This window comes from Molothrus ater, chromosome 6 (genome assembly GCF_012460135.2).
Source record: "Molothrus ater isolate BHLD 08-10-18 breed brown headed cowbird chromosome 6, BPBGC_Mater_1.1, whole genome shotgun sequence".
Classification (NCBI taxonomy): domain Eukaryota; kingdom Metazoa; phylum Chordata; class Aves; order Passeriformes; family Icteridae; genus Molothrus; species Molothrus ater.
The window spans coordinates 2886824-2901832 of record NC_050483.2 but is presented as its reverse complement, the minus strand read 5'-3'; the positions used below and the strand labels follow the sequence as shown (position 1 = coordinate 2901832).

Below are 15009 nucleotides of genomic sequence, written 5' to 3'. Positions count from 1 at the left end.
CCTTTTTATAAAATATGCTTGACTTTGGCTGACATTGTATCCCCAACTAAGATTAAAATTTAAATTACCCATTATTACAGGCCTTGGTGGAGGCAAGGTTTAACCTCCAAGAGCAAAGCTGGAATGCACCTGAAAACTCACTACTTACAATATAAATATCTCCTATATCCTGCATATCAACAGCACCTTCCTTCATCTTTCTTTTCTCCCTCCTCTCTTTCTTTTGCTACCATTTTCTTCTCCTTTTAATGTTTTTTTATTTTCATACTTAATTAAGTACCCTAGAGTGAGCACAGTAAAGCTACCATATTATATAATTACTCCTTGCTTGTTTTGGTCATTTTTTCTTCTCTCTCTTTTAATACAGAGAAGATTCTTTTATTCATCTTAGACCTTTCTTTGATTTGCTCAAATTGCATGTGTCTTAGTTTGTAATTGCAAAGTTACAAAGGAAATGACCTACCAAGTGTGGCAGGTGACCCTGTTCCCAGAATCCTGACAAGTTGATACAACAGGGAAGGTGACATGCTGGGATAAAAACATCCATTGAGAGCAAGTCAGGAACTTCAAGCCAGATTCCCTGTGATTTAATCCAAAGCCCTTCACTGGTCCCAGAAGTGACTTTTAGGAAAGATTAAAATATGTACTGCAAGATTGCCCAGTGCCTTGGGAAAGCTTCAGCCCTGCCATCTTTGCTAGGATATGTACTAAAGCTATTTAAAGTGCATGCATGTGAACCACTTGTGCTGTGTGTGGAAACTGCATGTGTGACTGAGAACTTGAGAAGGCACCTCAGGTCCTGGCATTGCAGGAATAAAAACTGTATCCAGATAAGGCAGGGAAAAGCAGCCTGGATGAAAATGGATCTGTATGAACACAACAGACATTGTGAGTTGCAGAAATCTGTAGGAATATTCTCTTCCAGGAGGTGCTCCAGGAACTTCACTTCTAGTACTTCGGCTCCTCTCTCAGTTCTTGGAATTTTCGCACACAAGGTGACAGCACATTAAAAATGAACACAGCTTTATTTGCTAGATTTAGATCTTATTAAATGTGCATATTAAATGTTAGCAGAATGTTTAAAAAATTTATTCTGACATTAGTGTATCATATATATCAGCAACATACATAGCAGACAAAACCACCACTCAGATTACACAACAGTACAAGTCAAACAAGTGGTACATGTAGAATAGTCAGAAACTCCATCTATTTTCACTCCATTCTCTTGCCTCAAACTGACAGCACTACATAAAAAAGTAAAAGCACAGTAAAAAAATTTTGAGAAAAAATACAATAGTGTCTCATAGTAGCACTCTTCTTTTGCAGTCCTTTGCTTAGAACATACCACGCTAAACCTTCCCAAGGTAAACAACCCAAATTGTAATTGCAAAAAAAAAAAAAAATCCCTGATTGTATTACACCTGAAAGGTCAGTTTTGTTTTGTGTAACTAATTCTAATGGCAATGTGTTGTTGCTTAAATTACAGTAATGGCAACACAAAACTGCATTCACTTTGGTTAAAGGACACTTTTAGATACTGAATCACATCAAAATAAATTATTCTGACAGTAAGAATCAGCACATCTCCAAACTGACCAAACCTTCCTTACTTTTCTCGCTTTTTAAGAACACCTCAGGAAACTTATGTGAACCATTATAAACCCAACCATACTGATACCTTGACTCAAAATACTGCTTAACGGCAAGTAAAAGGCAAACTATTATGTAAAAAGGTGTCAAGACTAATTTTTTATGTGATATTAGCTTTTAGTATGACAACAGATTCTCTTTTCAACAGTTTTTGTATACTAAGAAGTAATGCTACAAAGTGCAATGACTTGTTTTTAAGATACATATTTCTTTCTAAATAAGCTGATCCCAGGCTTTTTTCCACTTTCTATTGCATGATACAAGATATACAAAACATCTGTCCTCCATTAAATAGCAAGTGATCTTAAAAAATAAGATGTACAAAGTAGGAGTCAAAAAATCAATTCAAATTCAGGGTCTGCTTATCAATGCTGTATCCCAAACACATGTATTTCCTTATTTTCCTCCCTCTTGCTCTTAAATAACATTATTTATTCACAACACACCTATTTTAAGGGTAGTATATTAAGACACTTTATTACTTGAATAAACTAATCTTCCATAAGCAGAAATAGTGCATCTAATGCTGAATTTCCAAATCTGTTTTCAGCTTCAGCCAGGTTGCACATTTTGCACAGAAATATCCTTTTGCATCTCATCACCTTTCTGTTTGAAGCATCTGTCTGCACTGCAAACAGTAACAACTCCACAACATCTAAATTAAGCAGTCTAATTAACAGTATATGTGCAAGATGCAGCACAGTGCTTTCACTGTGCAGATTGTGGTGTTTGATATGTGATCATGACTGATGGCTGATACTCCTCTTTGGCTTGCACATTAAGCAGCAGAGCTAATTTATTTACACATGCATTCCTCCAACAGATCCATCACTTCAAATATAGATGAATATTCAAGAACATGATCGGTTCATCATGAACACAAATTGCCAACATGCTTGATTGACCAAGCAACCTTAGAGGATGAAGGTGAGTAACTTACAGTAACGAGAAATGTACATCGGCATCAACTCCTGACTGGCAGCCAAACTGTGATGTGTGCTCGAGGTAGGCACTTAATCCTTCTGCTAACAACAACAGCTCCACTCAGGACGTGGATTTAAAACCCTTACAACATTAAGGTTACTCACCAAGTACTCCAAGACACAGGCGAGGTTTGCTAAAACCAAATACCCTAAGTTGTGGTAGCAGTAAACAGTACATCACTCACTGATATGGAATACAAATCTCAATTTTTATCTGTATACTTGCAAGGAAGTATAACTTTCAAAGTGCAAATAGAGCAAAATTTTCTAATCTTGTCTACCTTGTGTATTCAGCATGAGAGAACTCAACAGTCTGGTGTTACAAGAGTCTGCAGTCCAGGCATGAACTGCTCTCCAACAGTCCACATGGCACTGAACAGAGGTGTGCCAAGGCAGGCATGGTTTCCTAACACTGAACAGCTCTGTCTGCAGGTTCACTGTATGCTAATGCCTGCAAGCACATTTTGGAAATAGGCACTGCCCTGCAGAGATAATTTTCACACCTCTTGCCAAATGCAAAGAAACAAGGCACTGAGCATGGAAGCGTTGATATGTTTTAAATATACAGCAAAATCACAAAAATGCCTACCTGCTTCAAACTAGAAAATGAGGGCACATTCTTAAACAGCTGGAAGCTACTTTGCACAATAGTTATTACATATTTATAAACTCAGTAACTTTGTAGAAAAGCCTCCTAACAAAAAAGAAAAGAAAAAAATCCTTCCCAAATATTCAAAGGCAGAAAAAAAAAACCCCAACAGAACAACTCCCAAGCCTTAGGATACTATGTATAAGGAAAATAACAGCATAAACATACATTATTTGGCATGCTTAAAATCTTTTGGATAAAAATCCAAGACCAAACCATTCAGCTAAACCGGCTGGAATGGTGGTCCAGCTCCCAATCCACTGCCATGGAGTGCAGGCACACTCCATAGTGTGCATTGAGGACAGACAAACAGCTTTAGCTCTTTGCTGGCATTCATTGAGAATCCAAACAAAGAAATAAATAAACAAGCAGCTTTGGCCAAAAAAAAAAAAAAAAGTCAAACATAATCTTCCAATGACAGTTTTTGAGAATGAGAAATTAAATAACTGTTATTCTCCAAATCGTACACATATTTTCAAAACCCACTGCAATTAGGTGATTCCACAATATCTGCATTTAGAGAGTAAACTCTTCCATAAATTGTATATTTAGGAAAATAAATTATGGCTTTTTTTCCCTTCACTTTTTTTTTATTCCCTTCACTATTGTATTAACTGGATTTAGTTCCTATAAATAATTCCAAGTGGAATTAAGCCAATCTATCTTTAAAAATCAATTCCTTCTATAAAATGTATAGAAGTTCAAACAAATGCTTCATAAGACATACTGAATATAAAAAAAAGCCCCAAACCTTAATCCTTGTATCAGGAGTGTTCTATTTAAATTACCACATAATAAAAATAATAATTTTCAGCATTTTCCACAGCAGTGGTCCTCTGTGGTATCCTTTTCAGCCAGCTGGGATACAGCCTGGAATGCTGCAACTAGCAACAGGGAGAGGGCTTGGTGGTAAATGACTTGAACATGTTCTGTGAGCCCTTTGAGGTTAACAGTCCCTATACCAGGAGTTCAAATTCTAGGATTACAGGATTACATTTACTATTCAGAGTCATGGGTAAATAAAAACCAGTGCTGAAATCATACAGTTCAGTAGATTTCCTAAACTTTGAAAGCTCAGTAGAACTTTTAAAGAAAACTTGAAAATCTTTGGACTGAAAGAGAAGAGTTGAACTCTCCTACAGCTTTCAACATGATGCATACTGAGCAAACCACAGATAAAAAAGCTAGAACAAGCTAAATGCCAAAACAGCTGGGTTTTGGTTACATTGCTCTGGACAGCTCCATTCTCCCTTCCGTAGCGATGAACTCTTTTTCTGTGGCTCGTTTGTCACCTTGGCACAGTCTCTCCTTCAGTTTTTCAAGTTCATACTCATGTAGGATTTTTTGTGTTAAATACTTTTCACGTTTTATTTTGGCTTTCACGTCTGCAGGAACATCAGGGATCATCCATGCTACAAAGAATTTGACGATGAATACAACGTGCTAAAAAAAACAAACAAAGCACTCTTTAGCACTCATTACCAAAAGAAGCACCTCTTTTTTAATCTGACCAAATAGGTCACTTCTTGCTCACAATAAAATACAATTCATTTGGCTGTCCTGGAGCAATACATACCAAATTAATGTGTATCTAAGATGTGCACAAAGATTAAAACCCATCTTCTTACGCAGAAATTTTAATTCCAAACCATTAATGACTTAGCAAACCCAAAAGGAAAGTGTCAGGGCCTGAATCTCAACCATCACTCTTTAACTCCTTTGTGTGGCTTGTCAGAAAGTTCACACAGCTGTGCTGATAACACTTAGCTGTTGAGAGCTGATGAAACACAGCAGGAAAAGTGATGAGATTAGCACTTGAACTTACTCCCTTTTCCCTTCGTAACTTGCAAAGCAGTGGTTTAACACTGATGTGCCAGTTATCCAAACTATTAATTTAGCTGGTTTTAACCAATATACATCATTGCAAAATGCTGTCTGGATTTTGAACACAGTCATCTCACATACAGCTCCTTAATGAAAGCAAGAGGAGTGGAAGTGCTAGATTTGGAGGCTTTAATCTCTTACACTGACAAAAGAGACCTTTTTCATTTTTCTGATTATTTTGATCAACATTTGCAGTCTCCTCAGCTATTTTCACTTTTCCTACTCTGAGGTCAGCTCACTGAAGTTAAAAGGCTCAGTAACAGTAATCTTTTAGGCCATGAGTACTTGGTATTATCTAGGGAACAAATCATTTTATGCTCCCAGCAATTCTATTTTCTGTAACATTAGTAACTATCTAGACAAATCACAAAGTACCAATATATATCAGAAGGAAATTTTGTAGGGAACCTACCTCCATGATAATTATAAAGGCCAGTTTTGCAGCAAGAATGTGCCAGAACTGCATAGTGTGTAAGTACTTCTTCTCATGGTCTGGAGGATATCGATAGTCTCTGTACCTGTAGGAATGACAGACATGCAAAGGTGAAGTGTCACATTCAGCCTGGGACAGATTACAAGCTTAGTGACACTTACAAGCAAGTACAGCTGTCACTAAAGGAACCTTTTCTTGTTTTAAATGGTCTGTTTCCTTTTGCAGAAAAAGGTTGCCTCTCAATTTGTTTCTCCCTTGTGTTTGCTTAAACACCCTCACAGCACCAGAGCAGGGATGAGGATGTGTGATGTGAAATTCGGTCCACAGGTTACTTGTTTTTCAGGCAATGCTCAAATAATACAGGACAGGGTGATGGGATGGATCACAGGGTAATGGACACTGGATAAATGTGACACACATGAGCAGATTATGGCCTGGGCAGATGCAGGGCTTCACGAAAGGACATGTTTTACACCACCAAACAAATGTAGCTGTTTCCAAAAGTGCTGGGGTGGTTTTGTTTGTTTGCTTTGAGGTTTTTTCATCCAATCAATACTTTTATTTTACCATTTCCAAAGTTCTTTTGCAATTATTCTAGAATCTCGAGTGCTAGCAAGAAAGGACTACTTTTTAAATGAAAGAAGGATAGGTCTGATTTTGGCCTGATCAAGCAAAATAAGGGCTGATTTTAAATACCATATGCCATTTTCAGCTTTGGGATCTAAGCATCTCCTTTATTCTGCTTTCTTGTCCACTTATTCAGCCTAAATATCTCTGAACATATAGGCTGAAGTTTGCAACTTTAGGGACATAAATCTCCTTCCTCACTCAAAAATCAATAGTGTAATTAAAGTAAACAAAAAACCCAATGAAGAAAAAGCAAAATGCAAGTTAGCAATGAGACTTTTAGTGGTGATTTTTTTTTAGTTGATTGTTTTTTTTTACTAGCTTGATCTCTTTCCACCTCAACCATTACTTTATCAATAGTCTAAATATTACTTCTCACACTTTAGAATGATGAGACTGACATAATTTATTTTCTAATGGAACACGTAGATCTTAATTGATTTTTTATGCTGTATTCTACACAAAGTGACACCAACCTGCATATGACAAAGTTTTCTGGATTCTCTTTAGGTTCATTTCTCACAGGAAAATCTGAGATTAGAAACACTGACAAGCTGTTGTTTATGTATCCAGACATTGGTGAGTCTTCATTTTCAGAATAAGCATAGTAGTAAACTAAACGAGGAATCATATCTGATGTGAACGCAACAATGAAAGCCTGAAAAGAAATTGGAAAAAGAAATAAGGAAAGTGGCACACAAAATTTGGGAGCAGATTTATAAAGATGTTGAGGCTCTGTGACCCTGGCATTACCCAGAATCTTTTAAGAAAGGGTGAGAAGCAGGACTGGGGCACTTCACCTTGGTAAAAGATGCTGACTGCAGCCTCAGCACATTTTTCCTGGAAGTTTGAGATACTCAAGGTGCTGAGGTATTGTGCTACTATGGCAGTATGTGCAAGTGGGTTTGTTGCCTGAGACACACTAAAAAGAGGCATCTCTTGTGCTCAGTAGGCTGCTTTACAGCATGTTTCCAATGAAATACTGGCATACCATTTAGTTACCAGTTTATAAAAAATCCTTGGAGCCACTGGTCCCACAGGGGTATCCAGAAGCAGAGCAGAATTCCCACAGAACAGGCCTCACAGCAACAAGGACAAAAATGCATCTGAGCCACAGGATTCATCCACCTTTCCTGTCCCCTACAGTTCCCTCTGGGCAATCAGTGTGCTTCATCAGACTAAGCCTCATACTGGCCCATGCCATTCCAAAAGGCTGGAAAACACAGACAACTGAATGAAAGGTTATGGCAAATAAAATTTGGATGGGGAGCTGCACACTGCCAATATATGGACGAGCCAAACCACTGAAATGGTTTGATGGTGTCTTTGTAGGTTAACATGATACAGTGTTGATGAAGGAGAAAAAGCATCAGCTGGTTTTTAATTCTTCACATTTTGAGTACATGGAAGAATCAGTGTTGATGCAGCACAGCCCAGTGGTTTTGGTTCTCCAGCTTGAGATTTCCCAGCTAACACATCACATACCTAAGTAAGTAAATAAGTATTAACAAACTTACATTGGTGACAACAGACAGGATGGCCATCCCATTGAGGATTTCCTGCCACACTCCTATGCTATGTGCTTTTGCAGCCACAGGTCTTCTGTACTGAGTGGTCAATTTCCAGGAGTCTACACGAATCTCCAGGATATTATTCATCAGAGCAAGAAGGGGAGCCAGGGGAAAGGATGCCACAAAGAGAGTAATGAATCCAAACTGAATGACTACAAGAGAGAAAAACAATGTGTCAAAATCTGCCCTTCCAGAAGTATCCTCAGAGTGATGGGGCTCTACCACTAGCAGACAAATGGCAAACTCCTGCCAAGCTGCACGAGTCATCTTCAGCCCTGGCCTGAGCCCCAGTGACAATCAGCCCCAGACCCAAGACTTGTCCAGTCCCTTCAGGTGCCATTCAGCAGCACCCATAGAAATGAGCATTTGGATCCTGTGAAACGATGCTGCCAGCAGTGCTGGATACCAATCCTTTCAGGGTGCTGCAGTTCTCATATGAATGGTGTATAACTGTAGGGGAATTAGGATGTATTCATCCATCAAATTTCTCAATTGCTATCAGGCCAGTTTTGTTCTCTTGCAGTTTGTACCATCTTGTTCTTCTTTTACTTATCAACTACACACCTCACAACCTTATCTCCACCTATTGTTACTGATTTAATCAAACCATCCATAACAATTCTATGTGCAACAGTTCCATTGCGGAGTGTTGACATTAGTTTAAGAATTGTGAATAGAATTTACAAATGATCCTTGTAGTTACCAAAATTAAGTATCTCAGTACAGAATGTGATAATCTTCACTACACAGCCAATACTGCCACTTTGTTTCAAATAAAGGAAATAGAACATTTTTTTCTGGTGTAGGTAGTATATAAAATAAATTCCCATACACCAGTCATTCACTCTTCCATGATTTCAGTGGTAAGTTCTTCACCTCAGAGAAGCAACAAAATTCCTGCTAGCTTAGCAGCCCTTGGACAGTGCTGGAGCATAGTTCTGATTCTGGAAGAGCAAGGACATGGCTGGCAACAGTGTATTCTGAGCGTATTGGTTTCACAAGACCACAGCCCTGTATCAAATTAAAGTGATACTAACACTAAGCATCTCTAGAACACTTCAAACTATTTCTGCAGAAATAAAACAATACGAAGGTTCATTTTCCAACAAAATGTATCCTTGTAATAACTGAATATTAACTTCTTTAAAGTATCCTTTAGATTTAGCTTGGCTTCAGTTTTGGTGTCAGTTTCTCAGTGCTGTAAACTGCTGTTAGAAGCTGACATGCTCAGGTCACCTTTGCAAACCCATATTCCCTTGCCCACACTCCCTCTACTGGTCTAACAGACTGGAAGGGAAGCATTGAGCAGTGCAAGACTAAAGCTGAAGGGATTCTCCTCTAGCCAGTTCATAGATCTCATGTCTGCAGCACTCATCCTTACAGCACATTTGGCACTCATCCCATACTTAAAATTTCCACTGACATCAGCTAAGAATATGCTTGGAATGAGAAAAGAACACAGAGGCAGCTGGCTCCACTGAGAATAATGTTCCCCATTCAAATGAGGAAAACAAAAAGTCTTTGCAGTGTTTCTGTGAAATTCCCAGCAGTTCAAGATGCAAAGACAGCTTTTTTTTTTAAATTGGGCTGACCTATTTAATGATTCCCAGCAGTTAATCGTCCTGTTATGCAGATGAAAGCAGTGGCATCAACCCACAACAATTAATCGAGAAAATGTTCTTTTGGAAGTGTCAGTACAAGGTGTCCTGTCCTCAATTCCAAATGTGTAATTTTAAACTTACCCATTTCTAAATATTCATAGAACAGGCCTAAGGCTCCAAATGTCTGCAGATCATGGTCTTGCTCCCAGCGACTGTATAAATTTTCAGGATTGTTTCTGGCTTTCCGACGACCCCACCAGTTACAAATCCAGCTGTATGTGCAGAAAAATGTTAACAATGAGAGAAGCAGATCAGATTGGCTTGCTTGGTTAGAGCACAGTGCTAGTAACACCAAGCTTGTTGGTTTAGTCCCTGTACAGGCCATTCAATTAAGAGCTAGACTTGATCCCTGTGGGTCCCTTCCAACTCAGAATGTTCTCTGAGGTCAGAATCACAGAATGACTGGTTTGGAAGAGACCTTCAAGATCATCCAGTCCAACCCAGCCCCAAGAGCTCAACTAAACCCTGGCACCCAGTGCCACATCCAGGCTTTGTAAATACACTCAGGGATAGTGACTCCACCACCTCCCTGGGCAGCCATTCCAGAACTTGATCACCCTTTCTGTAAAAAACTTTTTCCTGATATCCAGTTTGCCTTGGTGCAGCGGAAGGCTATGAGATGGGCACCTCTGTGCCAGAGAGAACTTACGGAACAATGGCCTCTTGGATGTTTCCCCAGATCTGTTTGCCAGCCATGACTATGGTGAGCTGTGTCGTCAGTTCTATCAAGCAGCCTGCAGGATCACACTGGAGGAGACAAACTGAGTGTCAATGGACATGGATAATGGGTATTATCACCCAGATAAACTATATTTTACTACTGTATAAATGCAAGAAAGGAGGTCTTAAAACTTGTAAGGACAATACTTAATTTCCACATGGGCTGCCAGCTAAGCCACTCTCGCAGGAAGGGCTTTAAGTGTTTCAAGTGTGAGACAAAACACACACCAAAACATAGCAACCATATGTAATTCAGAGATGCTTCAGCAGGATCTGTGTGCAGCACACACCCCTCAGGCAAGGTGAATCTTTTGCACTCAATGAGCTCTCAGCACCAGATTTTTCTTTTTAAGACCCATGGTGAGACCCACTGGTATTTCAGGAGAACTGGGACCAAGAAAAGCTTTGTGATTTTTCACTCTTGTGGCTGACAGATTTTCACTGCTGGTGTTGCCCTGGCTAGCAACAGCAGGAAGAGTCAGCTGAGGAAGCATCAGCTTTAGGATAGCCAGCTGAGGTGCAGCTCAGTTCAGACCAAGCCTGCAGCTGGAAATTTACAACTGTGCAGACTGAAGGGAACAATTCACCTCAATTAAGAAAATCTTACCTCTTCATTTCTCCAGCGATTAAACATGTATGTGTAGGCACCTGGGTAACCAACAAACTTCCCTTTGAAGAAGGCCACATAGAAGCAGGATGAATAGTAGTTGACAAACTGGAACAAAAACATTTTCATAGTGAGCCTGTTCTCATACTCCATATGAGTTCTGGGGATCTCTGTGAAACCAAAAAACAATAATTTTATGTTCCTTTATTCTCTTTAAAAGGATACAGATTCACAAATATTCATCATGCACAGTGATCTTAAAGGAAAAAAAAGTAAGAAAAGAAGAACACCTACAAATACTTCAGCAGATGGAGTTCCTGCTTTCAGACACCCTACCCTTACTTTACAATGCAACGTTTGATGCAGGTAGGCAAAGGAACTTCGTATTTAAAACCTCTATAAAATTTAATTTCCCCTTCTTTGTCCTGTCCATTAGCACTTGTCCATCCCCAAATGTTACACTATTTTAGGAGATCTGAGATGAATCTCAAACAGTAACTAGAAAGATCTTCTGTAGTATGAAGATTTCACTGTTGGCAACACATGATTATTTTTTTTCTTTGTGGTAGAGAAGCATGCTACAGTATTTCTTCCCCAACCTACTGTATGTGCATATCATTAAAATCAGCAGAAGCTGCATGGCCCATGTGCCTCTGAAAGACAAGGCTCATAAAGGGCAGAAGAATAGGGGCATCTTGGAGCTCCTGTAAATCACCAAACCTTTGCTTAGGGTCTTGCTGCCTTTTGCTGCTCACTGTCTATCACATTTATATTTTTGAAGGCAGCAGGAAGCCCTAAGCATATTATTGTCAAATGTCCTGTTAAATGATAACATATAACCAATTCAAGTTGGGAAGCAGCATAAGAAAATACACCACATCAAGTTCTTCTCAACTGGTGAGGACCTGTCAGATGTGTTGAACTCATCTGCCTTATTGTAAAGTTGTTTCATATAACTGAGTAAACTGTTTCCAAGCTTGGTGTAAGTTTGCATGCCAGAAGAACTACTGGGAACCTGACATCAGAGTGTAGGACAGAGGAGGCAGCTCTCAGGTCAGGCAGTCTGCCTAGCTTGCTGGTCCCTAAAATATTTCTATTTTCAGTGAGTTGTTAAAATATTGATGTGAGGCACACAACGTTCAGAGCACCAGAGGCAGGTTATACCTGCTTGTCTGAACACCAAATCTGGCCTAAGCATTTCAAAGAGTGAATAAAGTGTGGGCAGACACTTCTGACAGCCCAGGACACCCCAGGGGGGCAGCAGTCCTCCCCACACCACTGAACTGTTATGCTCCCCCTGTAACCCACAGATGAGGTAGCGCTGCCACTTGAGAAATTATTCATCCACACTTGCAAATCAGCAAAATAACACTGCTGAGCCTTCACGCTTACAATTTTTGCTCCTCAAGAAAGATTTAAAAAATTATGATTTTGTGTTTGTTTCTGTGCTTGTTAGGGGCAATTTTAGTTACTACTTTCTCTGTTTCAGTTTGGTCTGATTTGGCCAAGAGAGATAAGCAATACAGATCACAGAGATGTTCCACGGTAAATGAAAATAAACCAAATGCAACATCCCATTAAGATTCTGCAAGGAACACCTTTCAACTCTTGACTCGACTTGCAAGATCTCACAAAAAAAAGATCACCCAACTGTTCTTATGACAAGTGCACAAACTGCAAGCACCAATATTTTCAGCTCCCCTCCCCAAACCAAATATATTCTACAATTATCTCTTTCTATTAAACACCTTCAGGGACTTCTATCTCTAAATCATTAAGAACAAATAAAATGAAATCATTAAAAAAAAAAAAAGTCTAAGAAGGGCTCTCAGGAATGATATTTCCAGCATGCAAGCAGAAATCAAACATAAAATACACTACAAAAGTAGGCACTCTTTCTGGGCCTGCACAGCTCTGCAGTGGGGGTACTGCTATCAATAGCTACTGCCACAATAACACATCTTGGGCACAGCTCCTCATCCTGCTTAACCTCTGCCTTCCATCTTTGTAACTCCAAATCTGTACAGCCAGAGCTAAAGGAAACAACATGGAAAATGCCCATCTTTTCCCCCCGACTAAGAGTCATGCTTATTTAGTCTTTTTTTCTTGTAAAGATAGCTGTGATTTATTTTTTCAAATATATTTGCAGGATTTCTACTTGATATATTGTTAGTTTAAGATAGCCTGATCCTGCTTTGGTGATTCAAGATGATTTTTAACTATGTTCAGGTCTGTGACTGTCTCTGTAAACTAGCTCTAATATAAACAAGCCCAATTTGAGGAGAAACTAGGTTATGAGAGCTACTGAAATGCAGGGAAAATGTTCAGTACGGCCATGGACACTCCTGAGTCATTGCTGCAATGGGAGCTATAGAGCTCCCACTGTGCCTGAGCTGAGAACAACAGCATGGAACACCTTGATGGTGTGAATTTTCAACGATTCCTTCCGAGCTTTGCCCTCAAGTCCCCCTGCTTACCCATATCAGTAATCCAGATGGCTATTCTCTCATAGAAGAAGTTGAGGATCATGATGATGACAAAATTGAGGCAGGAGGCAGTGACGGAGGTTGCCAGCTGAGGGGTCAGCACGCCGCTGATGGGCTGCAGGGTCTGGGTGTTCTCCATGAGGCTGGCGAAGGCAGCGTACACCGCCAGGCGATACACGATCACAGCTATCATGCTGGCTATGATCAGGGACACCTGCACAAAGGAGGGACAGCTGAAATACACCTGCAGCCTCGTAGAGCTCTACGCTGTAGTGTACATGCTATATGCATGCAGCTTTAAAAACAACATGTAAACCATTGTGCTTCATGTTTTTTAAATTTTATTCTTTGTGGGTATGAGTTCAGCACTGAAATGCAAAATACACAGGCAAATATACTTTGTTATATGATGTACATTAAAATCAACAAAATTATTTTGTTAACATAAGAAAAGCCAACAGGTTAATACCAGTATCTGAGAAAGTGCAGAAAAATATAGACAGGAGATGGAAAGGACGAGTTAGATTAAACTGTCAGCTCTGAAAGTCACTCTGAAAGTCACTCTGCATTCATTGTTGTGAATTCTTTTTTTGCTTTGCCCTACCACAATTTTTTTGGTATGTCTGTTAACATCAAGTAAGTCACAGAAAAAGTTATCCCCATGCTAAAATGTCCAATCAAATTACTAACTAATTCTTGGGTTTTTGTGGTTGAAATGGCTCCCGAGGTGCTAGAAAGTCTCTTTTTTCCCAGCCCTGTGACTGAAGAAGAAGTTGAGATTCATTGGTTCTGCTTTTCAAGGTTGTTTATTTTCCCTTATCTGTTACCTTCTTTCTCTGACCTGCTGAGATCTGTCCAGCAGGTTGGGCTGTGGCACAGCAGGTTGGGGTGGTATTGGCTTTTTATACTACAAACTACATGTACCTTATTTACAATAATTTTCCAATATCCATCACCTATGTTAGACAGTCTGTCTCTACTCTAAACCAATCCAGAAGTGCCACCATCACAGCAGAAGATGGAGGACAAGAAGAAGGACAGGACATGCCCAGATTCCTCCATTTTGCCTCTTGAACCCCCATTCTAAAAACCCCAAAATTCTACTTTTCCACCCTGTGACAAATTCACTATCATTCTACTCAAACTCCTGTGGCTTGTAACTCCTCACACAAAGTTGGGAATTGTTTCCATGGGCTAAAATCAAAGGCACAGGTGTTTGTGACTCCCTGCCAAGGTCTCTGAGCCCCCTGCCAGGGTCTGGAGTCCTCCAGGGCAGCCAGAGCAATGTCCTGGGTCCTGACAATTAATGACAGATTTCCAGTGTCCTTTAAAAAAAAAAAATTATCAGAATTGAAGTGCACTTCAAATGACAGCATGAAATCTGCAGAACAGTAATAAAAACATGTGTTATCATCATGATTAAAACTAATTTGTGTTAATGTGATGATTAGTAATGAACAGCATCTCTGACACATGTCAAAATGATGACTCAAAAAGGTGCTCACCCAGAACAACACTGTGGCTCCTGAGATGCAGAATCGCACAGCCTGGCTAGTTAAAGGCAAATAAGGCTCCATCTCCTGAAACAGTCAAGTACAGCACAGTTCATGTTATTCCCACATCTCACTCTAACATCAAGCATCATCTCACACAGAGCTCTCACCAGCTGTGTGAGAAGTGCTCACATCCAAGGGAAACCATCCAGATCCCCACCCCTCTCAGATGGCAGACAGAA

General features: G+C 39.7%; 1 protein-coding gene across 5 annotated transcripts in view; it reads right to left on the bottom strand.

Moving 5' to 3' along the window:
• Positions 1-1006: 1006 nt before the first annotated feature.
• The window catches only part of ANO5 (anoctamin 5), a 63696-nt gene continuing 49693 nt past the window's right edge, over positions 1007-15009 (bottom strand). For all 5 annotated transcript variants that reach the window (XM_036383989.1, XM_036383990.1, XM_036383992.1 and 2 more), the window contains 9 exons: positions 14780-14854; positions 13266-13488; positions 10789-10958; positions 10111-10208; positions 9543-9673; positions 7747-7952; positions 6706-6887; positions 5582-5687; positions 1007-4728 (listed from right to left, as the gene is read on the bottom strand). In XM_036383989.1, coding sequence (XP_036239882.1) covers positions 4507-4728; positions 5582-5687; positions 6706-6887; positions 7747-7952; positions 9543-9673; positions 10111-10208; positions 10789-10958; positions 13266-13488; positions 14780-14854 — 1413 coding nt within the window. In that variant the 3' untranslated portion in view covers positions 1007-4506. The remainder of the gene's footprint in view (positions 4729-5581; positions 5688-6705; positions 6888-7746; positions 7953-9542; positions 9674-10110; positions 10209-10788; positions 10959-13265; positions 13489-14779; positions 14855-15009) is intronic.